Source organism: Oncorhynchus mykiss, chromosome 27 (genome assembly GCF_057628025.1).
Source record: "Oncorhynchus mykiss isolate SJ-2025 chromosome 27, ASM5762802v1, whole genome shotgun sequence".
Classification (NCBI taxonomy): Eukaryota; Metazoa; Chordata; class Actinopteri; order Salmoniformes; family Salmonidae; genus Oncorhynchus; species Oncorhynchus mykiss.
In genome coordinates this window covers 47335934-47351928 of record NC_143048.1, presented here as the reverse complement: position 1 = coordinate 47351928, position 15995 = coordinate 47335934, and the positions used below count along the sequence as shown (strand labels likewise).

Here is a 15995-nt window from a genome sequence, read left to right as displayed (position 1 = left end):
AAGGCCACTTCTCCCAGCTAGCCTTTCAAATGGTCCGTAATGGATTCTAATGCAGAGGTTTTCAAACTAGGGTCTGGGCCCCCCGAGGGGAGGTACTGGAGGGGGTCTGATATTTTTGTTGTTGTGAAAAATAATTATTTTATGAATATCACTTGCTACAACAGAATACCATTCTGGATAAAATAAATTAGGTTTGAGTCGAGTATGAAGGAATTAAAAGATAGTTTCACGAGCCGATGCTAGCTAGCGTTAGCGCAATGACTGAAAGTGTACAGGAACAGTTAGCATGCTATCTTGAACGACCTAAACCAAATAGAAAGCATGCAGAAAAGACATTGAACTATATCTATTTTTATCATCTAACAGTCAAATACAAGCTAGACTGTCAGGGAGAATTGAAAACTCCGTAAACCAGTCATAAACCAGCGCACACGGCCATTGATTTTGTTATAATGTTTTTAGCAGAGGAACAGGCAAAAGGGAAATTAGCTTTAAAACTGCAATTGTCTCTCAGCTCCGTGCCAAACTGTGTAGAATTGCCAAGATACCTTTCTAAGTGTACTTTATTATGTATTGGATCACACATTTTTTTTAAACTTTTACATTACCGATAAAATGGCCTGACGGTGAAGTGGACATTCTCGGTATTCATATCCCGGAAGAAAGAAATGATCCCTCTCCAATACATTGTTATAGAACGTTTGCAAAAATGGATACGGTCTTGCTACCATGGAAAGGTAAATACCTGTCTATATTGAAAAATCTATCTGATTTAATTCTTTAGTCCGTTTCTCTATTTACTTTTGGACCTGCCTACAAAACACAACTTGTTTTGTGAAATTTCATGATTTATTTCAGCTATTATTTCTTTCATCACATTCCCAGTGGGTCAGAAGTTTACATACATTCAAGTAGTATTGGATAGCATTGCTTTTAAATTGTTTACCTTGGGTCAAATGTTTCTGGTTGCCTTCCACAAGCTTCCCATAATAAGTTGGGTTAATTTTGGCCCATTCCTCCTGACAGAGCTGGTGTAACTGAGTCAGGTTTGTAGGCCTCCTTGCTCGCACACACTTTTTCAGTTCTGACCACTATTTTTCTATGGGATTGAGGTCAGGGTTTTGTGATGGCCTCTTCAATACCTTGACTTTGTTGTCCTTAAGCCATTTTGCCACAACTTTGGAAGTATGCTTGGGGTCATTGTCCATTTGGAAGGCCCCTTTGCGACCAAGCTTTAACTTCCTGACTGACATCTTGAGATGTTGCTTCAATATATCCACATAATGTTCCTGCCTCATGCTGCCATCTATTATGTGAGGTGCACGAGTCCCTCCTGCAGAAAAGCACCCCCACAACATGATGCTGCCACCCCCGTGCTTCACGGTTGGGATGGTGTTCTTCGGCTTGCAAGCCTCCCCCTTTTTCCTCCAAACAAAACGATGGTCATTATGGCCAAACAGCTCTATTTTTGTTTCATCAGACCAGAGGACATTTCTCCAAAAAGTACGATCTTTGTCCCCCTTGTGCAGTTGCAAACCGCCCATATCTGTCTTTTTTATGGCGGTTTTGGAGCAGTTGCTTCTTCCTTGCCGAGCGGCCTTTCAGGTTATGTCGATATAGGACTCATTTTACTGTGGATATAGATACTTTTGTACCTGTTTCCTCCAGCATCTTCACAAGGTCCCTTACTGATATTCTGGGATTGATTTGCACTTTTCGCACCAAAGTATGTTCATCTCTAGGAGACAGAACGTGTCTCCTTCCTGATTGGTATGACGGCTGCGTGGTCCCATGGTGTTTATACTTGTCTACTATTGTTTGTACAGATGAATGTGGTACCTTCAGGTGTTTGGAAATTGCTCCCAAGGATGAACCAGACTTGCGGAGGTCAATCATTTTATTTCTGAGATCTTGGCAGATTTTTTTTAGATTTTTCCATGATGTCAAGCAGAGGCACTTTGAAGCTTGGCCTTGAAATACATCCACAGGTACACCTCCAATTGACTCAAATTATGTAAATGAGCCTATCAAAAGCTTCTAAAGCCATGACATAATTTCCTGGAATTTTCCAACCTGTTTAAAGGCACAGTCAACTTAGTGTATGTAAACTTCTGACCCACTGGAATTGTGATACAGTGAATTATAACTGAAATAATCCATCTGTAAACAATTGTTGGAGAAATGACTTGTGTCATGAACAAAGTAGATGTCCTAACCGACTTGCCAAAACGATAGTTTGTTAACAAGAAATTTGCGGAATGGTTGAAAAACGAGTTTTAATGACTCCAACCTAAGTGTATTTAAACTTCTGACTTTAGCTGAATATGGTATGTATAAGATGGAAGTAGAAGAGTTAATTAGTTTACTCCAATTAGGAGAGGGGTGGTAGGGTTAGGAGGGTTAATAAAGGTGGAAACACATAAAATATATATATATATATAATATAAAAACACAAACAGTACCAGTCAGATTTTTCTTCAGTTTGACTATTTCCTACATTGTAGAATAATAGTGAAGACATCAAAACTATGAAGTAGCACATATGGAATAATGTAGTAACCAAAAAAAAACAAGTGTTAAAACACATCAAAATATATTTTATATTTGAGATTCTTCGAAGTTGCCACCCTTTGCCTTGATGACGGCTTTGCACACTCTTGGCATTCTCTCAACCGGCTTCACGATGGAAGGCCCTACCGACCACAACTGATTTGGCCTCAGAAGGAAAGAAATTCCACAAATGAACTTTTAAGGTGTAGTACACTACGTTTGTCCAGAGGCCTATGGGGACCTCATCAAAAGTGATGCACTCTAAAGGAAATAGGATGGCAATCGGGACGGGCGCTGTGCTTCACTTATTTCTGTTTATGCAGTCATATAAATGTACAGGCTAATAACTGTAGCGCTTCTCTGCAGGCCTAGCATTGACGGTGCCTTCACATTAAACTAAAAAAAACTGTTTTTTATGAATCAAAGCATCAGATGGATAGAAACTTTAGAGCATTGGACAGTCTGTTGGAGATCGACGTGTGTAGCTGAGCCAGCCAGCCTTTGTAGGCTAGTAGACCTATATCATCTGGCCTGGTAGACCTATATCATCTGGCCTGGTAGACCTATATCATGTAGCCTAGTAGACCTATATCATGTAGTCAGGTAGACCTATATCATGTAGTCTGGTAAACCTATATCATGTAGTCTGGTAGACCTATATCATGTAGTCTGGTAGACCTATATCATGTAGTCTGGTAAACCTATATCATGTAGTCAGGTAGACCTATATCATGTAGTCTGGTAGACCTATATCATGTGGCCTGGTAAACCTATATCATGTGGCCTGGTAAACCTATATCATGTAGTCTGGTAGACCTATATCATGTAGTCTGGTAGACCTATATCATGTGGCCTGGTAGACCTATATCATGTAGTCTGGTAGACCTATATCATGTGGCCTGGTAGACCTATATCATGTGGCCTGGTAAACCTATATCATGTAGTCTGGTAGACCTATATCATGTAGTCTGGTAGACCTATATCATGTAGCCTAGTAGACCTATATCATGTAGCCTAGTAGACCTATATCATGTAGCCTAGTAGACCTATATCATGTAGTCTGGTAAACCTATATCATGTAGTCTGGTAGACCTATATCATGTAGCCTAGTATACCTATATCATGTGGCCTGGTAGACCTATATCATGTAGTCTGGTAGACCTATATCATGTGGCCTGGTAGACCTATATCATGTAGTCTGGTAGACCTATATCATGTGGATGTAGTAGACCTATATCATGCGGATGTAGTAGACCTATATCATGCGGATGTAGTAGACCTATATCATGTAGTAGACCTATATCATGTAGTAGACCTATATCATGTAGTAGACCTATATCATGTAGTAGACCTATATCATGTAGTAGACCTATATCATGTAGTAGACCTATATCATGTAGTAGACCTATATCATGTGGATGTAGTAGACCTATATCATGCGGATGTAGTAGACCTATATCATGTGGATGTAGTAGACCTATATCATGTGGATGTAGTAGACCTATATCATGTGGCCTGGTGGACCTATATCATGCGGATGTAGTAGACCTATATCATGTAGTCTGGTAGACCTATATCATGCGGATGTGGTAGACCTATATCATGCGGATGTTGTAGACCTATAGGATGTGGTAGACCTATATCATGTGGATGTAGTAGACCTATAGGATGTGGTAGACCTATATAATGTTGTCTAGTAGACCTATATCATGTAGTAGACCTATATCATGCAGATGTAGTAGACCTATATCATGTAGTAGACCTATATCATGTAGTAGACCTATATCATGTGGATGTAGTAGACCTACATCATTAGGTAGGTTAACACGTGGCCCTAGCGTAGGTCTGGTAGTTAAGCTGCGTACACATTGTGGACGACAGCAGTATACGGTCGGCTTGGCGTGTGTGTGATGGGGGATGTTATATGCTGGCTGACTGTACTGTTGTCGGAGAGGCCTGAGCAATTCCTTATCTGATACTGTTAATTAGGTTGGGACCTCTGTGAGGGCATGCATGGACACACACACACACACACACACACACACACACACAGAGGTAGTAACAATGACAGTTGATGATTTACTGTACAAGCCAGTATGAAGTTGGGGATTGAAGAGAGAACCTCTTACATTTAGTTGCTCTTACACCAATGTAATTAGGTTACTCTTGTAACAACATTATTTTACACTTGTAAAAACTTACAATAGAGATGTCGGCAGGTGGCACTCTTGAAGCCAGGATTAGACACATAGTAGTAGCCTAGTAGACCTGTATAATGTTGTCTAGTAGACCTATATCATGTTGATGTAGTAGACGTACAGTGGGGCAAAAAAGTATTTAGTCAGCCACCAATTGTGCAAGTTCTCCCACTTAAAAAGATGAGAGAGGCCTGTAATTTTCATCATAGGTACACTTCAACTATGACAGACAAAATGAGGAAAGAAAATCCAGAAAATCACATTGTAGGATTTTTTATGAATTTATTTGCAAATTATGGTGGAAAAATAAGTATTTGGTCACCTACAAACAAGCAAGATTTCTGGTTCTCACAGACCTGTAACTTATTCTTTAAGAGGCTCCTGTGTCCTCCACTTGTCTCATGCGTTAACTTTTGCGGTAACTTTTGATGTCTCTCTAAGCTTTCCCTTAGGGAGAGAGAGAGAATATACATACGTACCTTCTAGAAGTTTCTAGTATGGGAGGGAGAGAAGTATCCCCTCTTCCGGGGCTGATGCCTCAGCAGGTTCAGGAATGTCTCATCACTCCCAGACATGACATCCTAGAGAGAACCTCCACAGAAAGAATCCTTAAACTGTACCTGACTAAAGGAAGTATTGGATGTCACAGAACAAAGCTGTGTGTAATAGCCTGAAGTCCAACAATTATATAGAGATATAGACCCAGATGATGTAACATTAGAGAGATATAGACCCAGATGATGTAACATTATAGAGATATAGACCCAGATGATGTAACATTATTTAGAGATATAGACCCAGATGATGTAACATTATATAGAGATATAGACCCAGATGATGTAACATTATATAGAGATATAGACCCAGATGATGTAACATTAGAGAGATATAGACCCAGATGATGTAACATTATATAGAGATATAGACCCAGATGATGTAACATTATATAGAGATATAGACCCAGATGATGTAACATTATTTAGAGATATAGACCCAGATGATGTAACATTATATAGAGATATAGACCCAGATGATGTAACATTATATAGAGATATAGACCCAGATGATGTAACATTAGAGAGATATAGACCCAGATGATGTAACATTATATAGAGATATAGACCCAGATGATGTAACATTATATAGAGATATAGACCCAGATGATGTAACATTATATAGAGATATAGACCCAGATGATGTAACATTATATAGAGATATAGACCCAGATGATGTAACATTATATAGAGATATAGACCCAGATGATGTAACATTATATAGAGATATAGACCCAGATGATGTAACATTATATAGAGATATCGACCCAGATGATGTAACATTATATAGAGATATAGACCCAGATGATGCTATAGACCCAGATGATTTAACAGTATAGAGATATAGACCCAGATGATGTAACATTATATAGAGATATAGACCCAGATGATTAACATTATGTAGAGATATAGACCCAGATGATGTAACATTAGAGAGATATAGACCCAGATGATGTAACATTATAGAGATATAGACCCAGATGATGTAACATTATATAGAGATATAGACCCAGATGATGTAACATTAGAGAGATATAGACCCAGATGATGTAACATTATAGAGATATAGACCCAGATGATGTAACATTATATAGAGATATCGACCCAGATGATGTAACATTATATAGAGATATAGACCCAGATGATGCTATAGACCCAGATGATTTAACAGTATAGAGATATAGACCCAGATGATGTAACATTATATAGAGATATAGACCCAGATGATTAACATTATGTAGAGATATAGACCCAGATGATGTAACATTAGAGAGATATAGACCCAGATGATGTAACATTATAGAGATATAGACCCAGATGATGTAACATTATATAGAGATATAGACCCAGATGATGTAACATTAGAGAGATATAGACCCAGATGATGTAACATTATAGAGATATAGACCCAGATGATGTAACATTATATAGAGATATAGACCCAGATGATGTAACATTATATAGAGATATAGACCCAGATGATGTAACATTAGAGAGATATAGACCCAGATGATGTAACATTATAGAGATATAGACCCAGATGATGTAACATTATATAGGGATATAGACCCAGATGATGTAACATTATATAGAGATTTAGACCCAGATGATGTAACATTATATAGAGATATAGACCCAGATGATGTAACCATATAGAGATATAGACCCAGATGATGTAACATTATATAGAGATATCGACCCAGATGATGCTATAGACCCAGATGATTTAACAGTATAGAGATATAGACCCAGATGATGTAACATTATATAGAGATATAGACCCAGATGATTAACATTATGTAGAGATATAGACCCAGATGATGTAACATTAGAGAGATATAGACCCAGATGATGTAACATTATATAGAGATATAGACCCAGATGATGTAACATTATATAGAGATATAGACCCAGATGATGTAACAGTATAGAGATATAGACCCAGATGATGTAACATTAGAGAGATATAGACCCAGATGATGTAACATTATATAGAGATATAGACCCAGATGATGTAACAGTATAGAGATATAGACCCAGATGATGTAACCTTATATAGAGATATAGACCCAGATGATTAACATTATGTAGAGATATAGACCCAGATGATGTAACATTAGAGAGATATAGACCCAGATGATGTAACATTATAGAGATATAGACCCAGATGATGTAACATTATATAGAGATATAGACCCAGATGATGTAACAGTATAGAGATATAGACCCAGATGATGTAACATTAGAGAGATATAGACCCAGATGATGTAACATTATATAGAGATATAGACCCAGATGATGTAACGGTATAGAGATATAGACCCAGATGATGTAACAGAGAGATATAGACCCAGATTATGTTTTTAGGGAGATATAGACCCAGATGATCTAACAGTATAGAGATATATACCCAGATGATGTAACATTAGAGAGATATAGACCCAGATGATGTTTTTAGGGAGATACAGACCCAGATTATGTTTTTAGAGAGATGTACCTTAGATATTGGTTTCCATAGAATGGTTCCAGACTTGTCTCCTGAATTCAAAATGCAACTCATCTGGTGAAGTTATTTCCCCTTTAACTCACTCTGCCGCAGGATATTACATCATACTTCCCAGTTCCTTTGGGGGAACCCCCTCCAGCAATATTTAGATATTAAATAGCATTGGAATATTTCATAATTTGGTTGACTAATATAGGCCTAAAGGTTTTATTTTTTCAGATATAAACATAACATCTAGTGGATAGAGAGTTGGACTAGTAACCGAAAGGTTAAAGGTTAAAGTTGGTTTCTGGTTGTGAAACGTGCTATTAAGGGAAAAGGAAGCAGACGAGAATTTTAATTTCTCTGTAATATAACGTTATACGGTCCACGCTGTGGCTGAACTTAGACAGGGTGGGGATTTGGATCTGTAGAGCTGGGTAGGGTTTCAGTGCAAGGGAGAGAAATATGGAGGTAACGGGATAGAGGAAGAACGAGAGAGGGAATGGTAGAGAAACATGGAGGGAACGGGATAGAGGAAGAACGAGAGGGGGAACGGGAGAGAGGAAGAACGAGATAGGGAATGGGAGAGAAACATGGAGGGAACGGGATAGAGGAAGAACGAGAGGGGGAACGGGAGAGAGGAAGAACGAGAGAGGGAATGGGAGAGAGGAAGAACGAGAGAGGGAATGGGAGAGAGGAAGAACGAGAGAGGGAATGGGAGAGAGGAAGAACGAGAGGGGGAATGGGAGAGAGGAAGAACGAGAGGGGGAATGGGAGAGAGGAAGAACGAGAGGGGGAACGGGATAGAGGAAGAACGAGAGAGGGAGGTATGGACAGAGGGCGAGAAAGAGCGAAGCTGGGTGGTATGGACAGAGGGAGAGAAAGAGAGAAGCTAGGTGGTATGGACAGAGGGGGAGAAAGAGAGAAGCTAGGTGGTGTGGACAGAGGGAGAGAAAGAGAGAAGCTAGGTGGTATGGACAGAGGTAGAGAAAGAGAGAAGCTAGGTGGTATGGACAGAGGGGGAGAAAGAGAGAAGCTAGGTGGTATGGACAGAGGGGGAGAAAGAGAGAAGCTAGGTGGTATGGACAGAGGGAGAGAAAGAGAGAAGCTAGGTGGTATGGACAGAGGGGGAGAAAGAGAGAAGCTGGGTGGTATGGACAGATGGGGATAAAGAGAGAAGCTAGGTGGTATGGACAGAGGGGGAGAAAGAGAGAAGCTAGGTGGTATGGACAGAGGGGGAGAAAGAGAGAAGCTGGGTGGTATGGACAGAGGTAGAGAAAGAGAGAAGCTAGGTGGTATGGACAGAGGGGGAGAAAGAGAGAAGCTAGGTGGTATGGACAGAGGGGGAGAATGAGAGAAGCTAGGTGGTATGGACAGAGGGGGAGAAAGAGAGAGGCCCGGAGTTGTCATCATGGGCTGGACAGAGGGAGAAAGAGAGAGGCCCAGAGTTGTCATCATGGGCTGGACAGAGGGAGAAAGAGAGAGGCCCAGAGTTGTCATCATGGGTTGGACAGAGGGAGGAAGAGAGAGGCCCAGAGTTGTCATCATGGACTGGACAGAGGGGGAGAGACAGAGGCCCAGAGTTGTCATCATAGACTGGACAGAGGGAGAGAGAGAAAGGCCCAGAGTTGTCATCATGGGCTGGACAGAGGGAGAAAGAGAGGCCCAGAGTTGTCATCATGGACTGTGACAGAGTTCCCTCCCTGACTAGGGTGGTTGCCGTGGTTCCTATTGTTTGGAGGAAGCCACAGGGATAGGGACGTGTCCCAAAAGGCACTCCATTCCCTACATTAGTGCACTACTTTTGACCACAACCCTATGAGCCCTGGTGGAAAGTAGTGCACTACTTTTGACCACAACCCTATGAGCCCTGGTGGAAAGTAGTGCACTACTTTTGACCACTACCCTATGAGCCCTGGTGGAAAGTAGTGCACTACTTTTGACCACTACCCTATGAGCCCTGGTGGAAAGTAGTGCACTACTTTTGACCACTACCCTATGAGCCCTGGTGGAAAGTAGTGCACTACTTTTGACCACTACCCTATGAGCCCTGGTGGAAAGTAGTGCACTACTTTTGACCACTACCCTATGAGCCCTGGTGGAAAGTAGTGCACTACTTTTGACCACAACCCTATGAGCCCTGGTGGAAAGTAGTGCACTACTTTTGACCACTACCCTATGAGCCCTGGTGGAAAGTAGTGCACTACTTTTGACCACTACCCTATGAGCCCTGGTGGAAAGTAGTGCACTACTTTTGACCACTACCCTATGAGCCCTGGTGGAAAGTAGTGCACTAGGGATCCATTGAAACACAGTCGAACTGCTCTTTTTTTTGTCGTGGCTGATTGTGTCCTAGACTTGGCCAGAATCTTTCTCTGTGTCGTGTTGCTCTTTCTCTATTCCCATTATTCTTTTCTCCGTCTCAGTCACCATTTCACCTCCTGCTACTGTAATTCAGTCACTGTTTCACCTTCTGCTACTGTAATTCAGTCACTGTTGCACCTCCTGCTACTGTAATTCAGCCTCCTGCTACTGTAATTCAGCCACTGTTTCACCTCCTGCTACTGTAATTCAGCCACCGTTTCACCTCCTGCTACTGTAATTCAGCCACTGTTTCACCTCCTGCTACTGTAATTCAGCCACTGTTTCACCTCCTGCTACTGTAATTCAGCCACCGTTTCACCTCCTGCTACTGTAATTCAGCCACTGTTTCACCTCCTGCTACTGTAATTCAGCCACTGTTTCACCTCCTGCTACTGTAATTCAGCCACTGTTTCACCTCCTGCTACTGTAATTCAGCCACTGTTTCACCTCCTGCTACTGTAATTCAGCCACTGTTTCACCTCCTGCTACTGTAATTCAGCCACTGTTTCACCTCCTGCTACTGTAATTCAGCCACTGTTTCACCTCCTGCTACTGTAATTCAGCCACTGTTTCACCTCCTGCTACTGTAATTCAGCCACTGTTTCACCTCCTGCTACTGTAATTCAGCCACTGTTTCACCTCCTGCTACTGTAATTCTGTCACTGTTTCACCTCCTGCTACTGTTATTCAGCCACTGTTTCACCTCCTGCTACTGTAATTCAGCCACTGTTTCACCTCCTGCTACTGTAATTCAGCCACTGTTTCACCTCCTGCTACTGTAATTCAGCCACTGTTTCAAATCCTGCTACTGTAATTCAGTCACTGTTTCACCTCCTGCTACTGTAATTCAGCCACTGTTTCACCTCCTGCTACTGTAATTCAGCCACTGTTTCACCTCCTGCTACTGTAATTCAGCCACTGTTTCACCTCCTGCTACTGTAATTCAGCCAGTGTCAAAGGTTGTGTGGCTATTAAAGGTGCGTGACTGCCACCTAGTGTTAGTTTGAAACATTACTCCTCCTTGGTCACACTGACTCATTCTCCTTTCTTTCTTTGTTTCCGTGATCCCAGTGTGTGCAGGCTTTTTGTCCAGCCATAACTAATCAACTGTGATCATCAAGGCCCCCTCCCTCCTGATTAGCTCAGCGGAACCAGATGTGTGTTAAGGCTGGGCTGAAACTAAAGCCTGCGCACACACCCTCTTTTACGAAGTCTAAAATTGTCGTTATCTCCTCCCAGTCATCGTTTAGAGGTGCGGTCCCAGGTGGCTCAGGCCTTCCTGTCTAAGTTCCAGCTGTCCTCTGAAGAGATGGACACACTACGAGGGGTAAGAGACGCACCCGTCACGGAGGACTTCTTCAAGGCTCTGAGCAGAGTGAAGAACATCCATGAAGATGTCAGGATTCTCCTGAGGACCAACCAGCAGACTGCAGGGTGAGAGACAGTGCACTCGGAAAGTATTCAGACCCCTTCCCCTTTTCCACATTTTGTTACATTACAGCCTTGTTATAAAATGGATAAACATTTTTTTTTATTATTATTATTTTTTACCTCAGTCTATGTGCAATACCCCATAATGACATCACAATACCCCATAATGACATCACAATACCCCATAATGACATCACAATACCCCATAATGACATCACAATACCCCATAATGACATCACAATACCCCATAATGACATCACAATACCCCATAATGACATCACAATACCCCATAATGACATCACAATAGCCCATAATGACATCACCCATAATGACAAAGTGAAAACAGGTTTTTAGAATTGTTTGATAATTTGATAACTGAAAAATCATATTTACATAAGTATTCAGACTCTTCACTCAGTACTTTGTTGAAGCACCTTGGACAGAGATTACAGCCTCGAGTCTTCTTGGGTATGATGCTACAAGCTTGGCAAACCTGAATTTGGGGAGTTTCTCCCATTCTTCTCTACAGATCCTCTCAAGCTCTGTCAGGTTGGATGGGGAGCGTTGCTGCACAGCTCTTTTCAGGTCTCTCCAGAGATGTTCGATCGGGTTCAAGTCCGGGCACTAGCCGGGCCACTCAAGGACATTCAGAGATTTGTGCAGAAGCCACCTCTACATTGTCTTGGCTGTGTGCTTTGGGTCGTTGTCCTGTTGGATGGTGAACCTTCACCCCAGTCTGAGGTCCTAAGCGCTCTGGAGCAGGTTTTCATTAAGGATCTCTCTGTACTTTGCTCCGTTCATCTTTGCCTCGATCCTGACTGGTCTCCCAGTCCCTGCCACTGAAAAACATCCCCACAGCATGATGCTGCCACCACCATGCTTCACCGTAGGGATGGTGCCAGGTTTCCTCCAGATGTGACGCTTGGCATTCAGGCCAAAGAGTTCAATCTTGGTTTCATCAGACCAGAGAATCTTGTTTCTCATGGTCTTAGTCTTTAGGTGCCTTTTGGCAAATTCCAAACAGGCTGTCATGTGCCTTTTACTGAGGAGTGGCTTCCGTCTGGTTACTCTACCATAAAGGCCTGATTGGTGGAGGGCTGCAGAGATGGTTGTCCTTCAGGAAGATTCTGCCATCGTCACAGAGGAACGCTGGAGCTCTGTCAGGGTGACCATCGGGTTCTTCTCCCCCGATTGCTCAGTTTGGCCAGACGGCCAGCTCTAGGAGGAGTCTTGGTGGTTCCAAACTTCTTGCATTTGGAGGCCACTGTGTTCTTAGGGACCTTCAATGCTGAAGAAATGTTTTGGTACCATTCCCCAGATCTGTGCCTCGACACAATCCTGTCTCGGAGCTCTACAGACAATTCCTTCGACCTCATGGCTTGGTTTCTGCTCTGACATGCACTGTCAACTGTGGAACCTTATATAGACAGGTGTGTGCCTTTCCAAATCAAGTCCAATCAATTGAATTTACCACAGGTGGACTCCAATCAAGTTGTAGAAACATCTCAAGGATGATCAATGGAAACAGGATGCACCTGAGCTCCATTTAGAGTCTCATAGCAAAGGGTCTGAATACTTATGTAAATAAGGTATTTCTGCTTTTTACTTTGAATAAATTAGCTAAAATGTCTAAACCAATTTCTTTGCTTTGTCATTTTGTGTATTGTTTGTAGATTGCTGAGGATTTTAATTTTTTATTTAATCCATTTTAGAAGAAGGCTGTAACGTAACAACATGTGGGGAAAAAGTCAAGGGGTCTGAATACTTTCCGAATGCCCTGTATGTGAAACTCAATTGTAATATGCCTTTTCTTATTCCGGTTGTTAAACGTGTCTCCCATCCAGGCTGGACATCATGGAGCAGATGGCTGTGTTACAGGAGACGTCCTATGAACAGCTCTACCGCTGGACACAGAGTGAGCACTCATTCATCCATCCTCTCATTCATTCATCCATCCTCTCATTCATTCATCCATCCTCTCATTCATTCATCCATCCTCTCATTCATTCATCCATCCTTTCATTCATTCATCCATCCTCTCATTCATTCATCCATCCTTTCATTCATTCATCCATCCTTTCATTCATTCATCCATCCTTTCATTCATTCATCCATCCTCTCATTCATTCATCCATCCTCTCATTCATTCATCCATCCTCTCATTCATTCATCCATCCTTTCATTCATTCATCCATCCTCTCATTCATTCATCCATCCTCTCATTCATTCATCCATCCTTTCATTCATTCATCCATCCTTTCATTCATTCATCCATCCTCTCATTCATTCATCCATCCTCTCATTCATTCATCCATCCTCATTCATTCATCCATCCTTTCATTCATTCATCCATCCTTTCATTCATTCATCCATCCTTTCATTCATTCATTCATCCATCCTCTCATTCATTCATCCATCCTCTCATTCATTCATTCATTCATCCATCCTCATTCATTCATCCATCCTTTCATTCATTCATCCATCCTTTCATTCATTCATCCATCCTTTCATTCATTCATCCATCCTCTCATTCATTCATCCATACTCTCATTCATTCATCCATCCTCTCATTCATTCATCCATCCTCTCATTCATTCATCCATCCTCTCATTCATTCATCCATCCTCTCATTCATTCATTCATCCATCCTTTCATTCATTCATCCATCCTCTCATTCATTCATCCATCCTTTCATTCATTCATCCATCCTTTCATTCATTCATCCATCCTTTCATTCATTCATCCATCCTTTCATTCATTCATCCATCCTTTCATTCATTCATCCATCCTTTCATTCATTCATCCATCCTCTCATTCATTCATCCATCCTCTCATTCATTCATCCATCCTCTCATTCATTCATCCATCCTCTCATTCATTCATCCATCCTCTCATTCATTCATCCATCCTCTCATTCATTCATCCATCCTCTCATTCATTCATCCATCCTCTCATTCATTCATCCATCCTCTCATTCATTCATCCATCCTCTCATTCATTCATCCATCCTCTCATTCATTCATCCATCCTCTCATTCATTCATCCATCCTCTCATTCATTCATCCATCCTCTCATTCATTCATCCATCCTCTCATTCATTCATACACCGACTGGGTTCATGGACTGAATTCTAACCTAATGCTAACGTGTTCACTTAGTCTCCCATTGACGTTGATGCGTGACCTAGGTAGGATTCACCCCATATTGCGAGATTTAGCATTTAAGTACTGACACATTCTAATCTCTCTCTCTCTCTCTCTCTCTCTCTCTCTCTCTCTCTCTCTCTCTCTCTCTCTCTCTCTCTCTGTCTCTCTCTCTGTCTCTCTCTCTCTCTCTGTCTCTCTCTCTCTCTGTCTCTCTCTCTCTCTGTCTCTCTCTCTCTTTTCTCTCTCTCTAGATGAGTGTCGTGGTCTGACCCAGGAGTCCTGTGACATCAGTCCAGTGCTTAGTCAGGCTATGGAGGCCTTGCAGGACCGCCCTGTTCTCTACAAGTAAGCACCACACACACCTTTATATAAATATATATATATGAAATCATTAATGCACTTGATTAAAAAGTGCATTAATGTGGATTAAAGTTGATTTATCAAATGCCTTTGATTCAGTTGACCATGAATTGTTGCTAGCTAGACTCAGTAACATTGGTCTCAGCGAAGGGCCAGTAAATTGGTTTAGGAACTAATCTTTCTGACACAACACAATGTGTTATATACTGACAATCACAAGTCTACCTTTCTGACACAACACAATGTGTTATATACTGACAATCACAAGTCTACCTTTCTGACACAACACAATGTGTTATATACTGACAATCACAAGTCTACCTTTCTGACACAACACAATGTGTTATATACTGACAATCACAAGTCTACCTTTCTGACAGAACACAATGTGTTATATACTGACAATCACAAGTCTACCTTTCTGACACAACACAATGTGTTATATACTGACAATCACAAGTCTACCTTTCTGACAGAACACAATGTGTTATATACTGACAATCACAAGTCTACCTTTCTGACAGAACACAATGTGTTATATACTGACAATCACAAGTCTACCTTTCTGACAGAACACAATGTGTTATATACTGACAATCACAAGTCTACCTTTCTGACACAACACAATGTGTTATATACTGACACTCACAAGTCTACCTTTCTGACAGAACACAATGTGTTATATACTGACAATCACAAGTCTACCTTTCTGACAGAACACAATGTGTTATATACTGACAATCACAAGTCTACCTTTCTGACAGAACACAATGTGTTATATACTGACAATCACAAGTCTACCTTTCTGACACAACACAATGTGTTATATACTGACAATCACAAGTCTACCTTTCTGACAGAACACAATGTGTTATATACTGACAATCACAAGTCTACCTTTCTG

General features: G+C 41.3%; 1 protein-coding gene across 5 annotated transcripts in view; it reads left to right on the top strand.

Moving 5' to 3' along the window:
• Positions 1-15995, top strand: part of cog6 (component of oligomeric golgi complex 6) — a 233091-nt gene that overhangs the window by 22477 nt on the left and 194619 nt on the right. For all 5 annotated transcript variants that reach the window (XM_090224018.1, XM_090224019.1, XM_036964969.2 and 2 more), the window contains 3 exons: positions 11394-11588; positions 13430-13500; positions 14983-15076. In XM_090224018.1, the coding sequence (XP_090080144.1) occupies positions 11394-11588; positions 13430-13500; positions 14983-15076 (360 nt within the window). The remainder of the gene's footprint in view (positions 1-11393; positions 11589-13429; positions 13501-14982; positions 15077-15995) is intronic.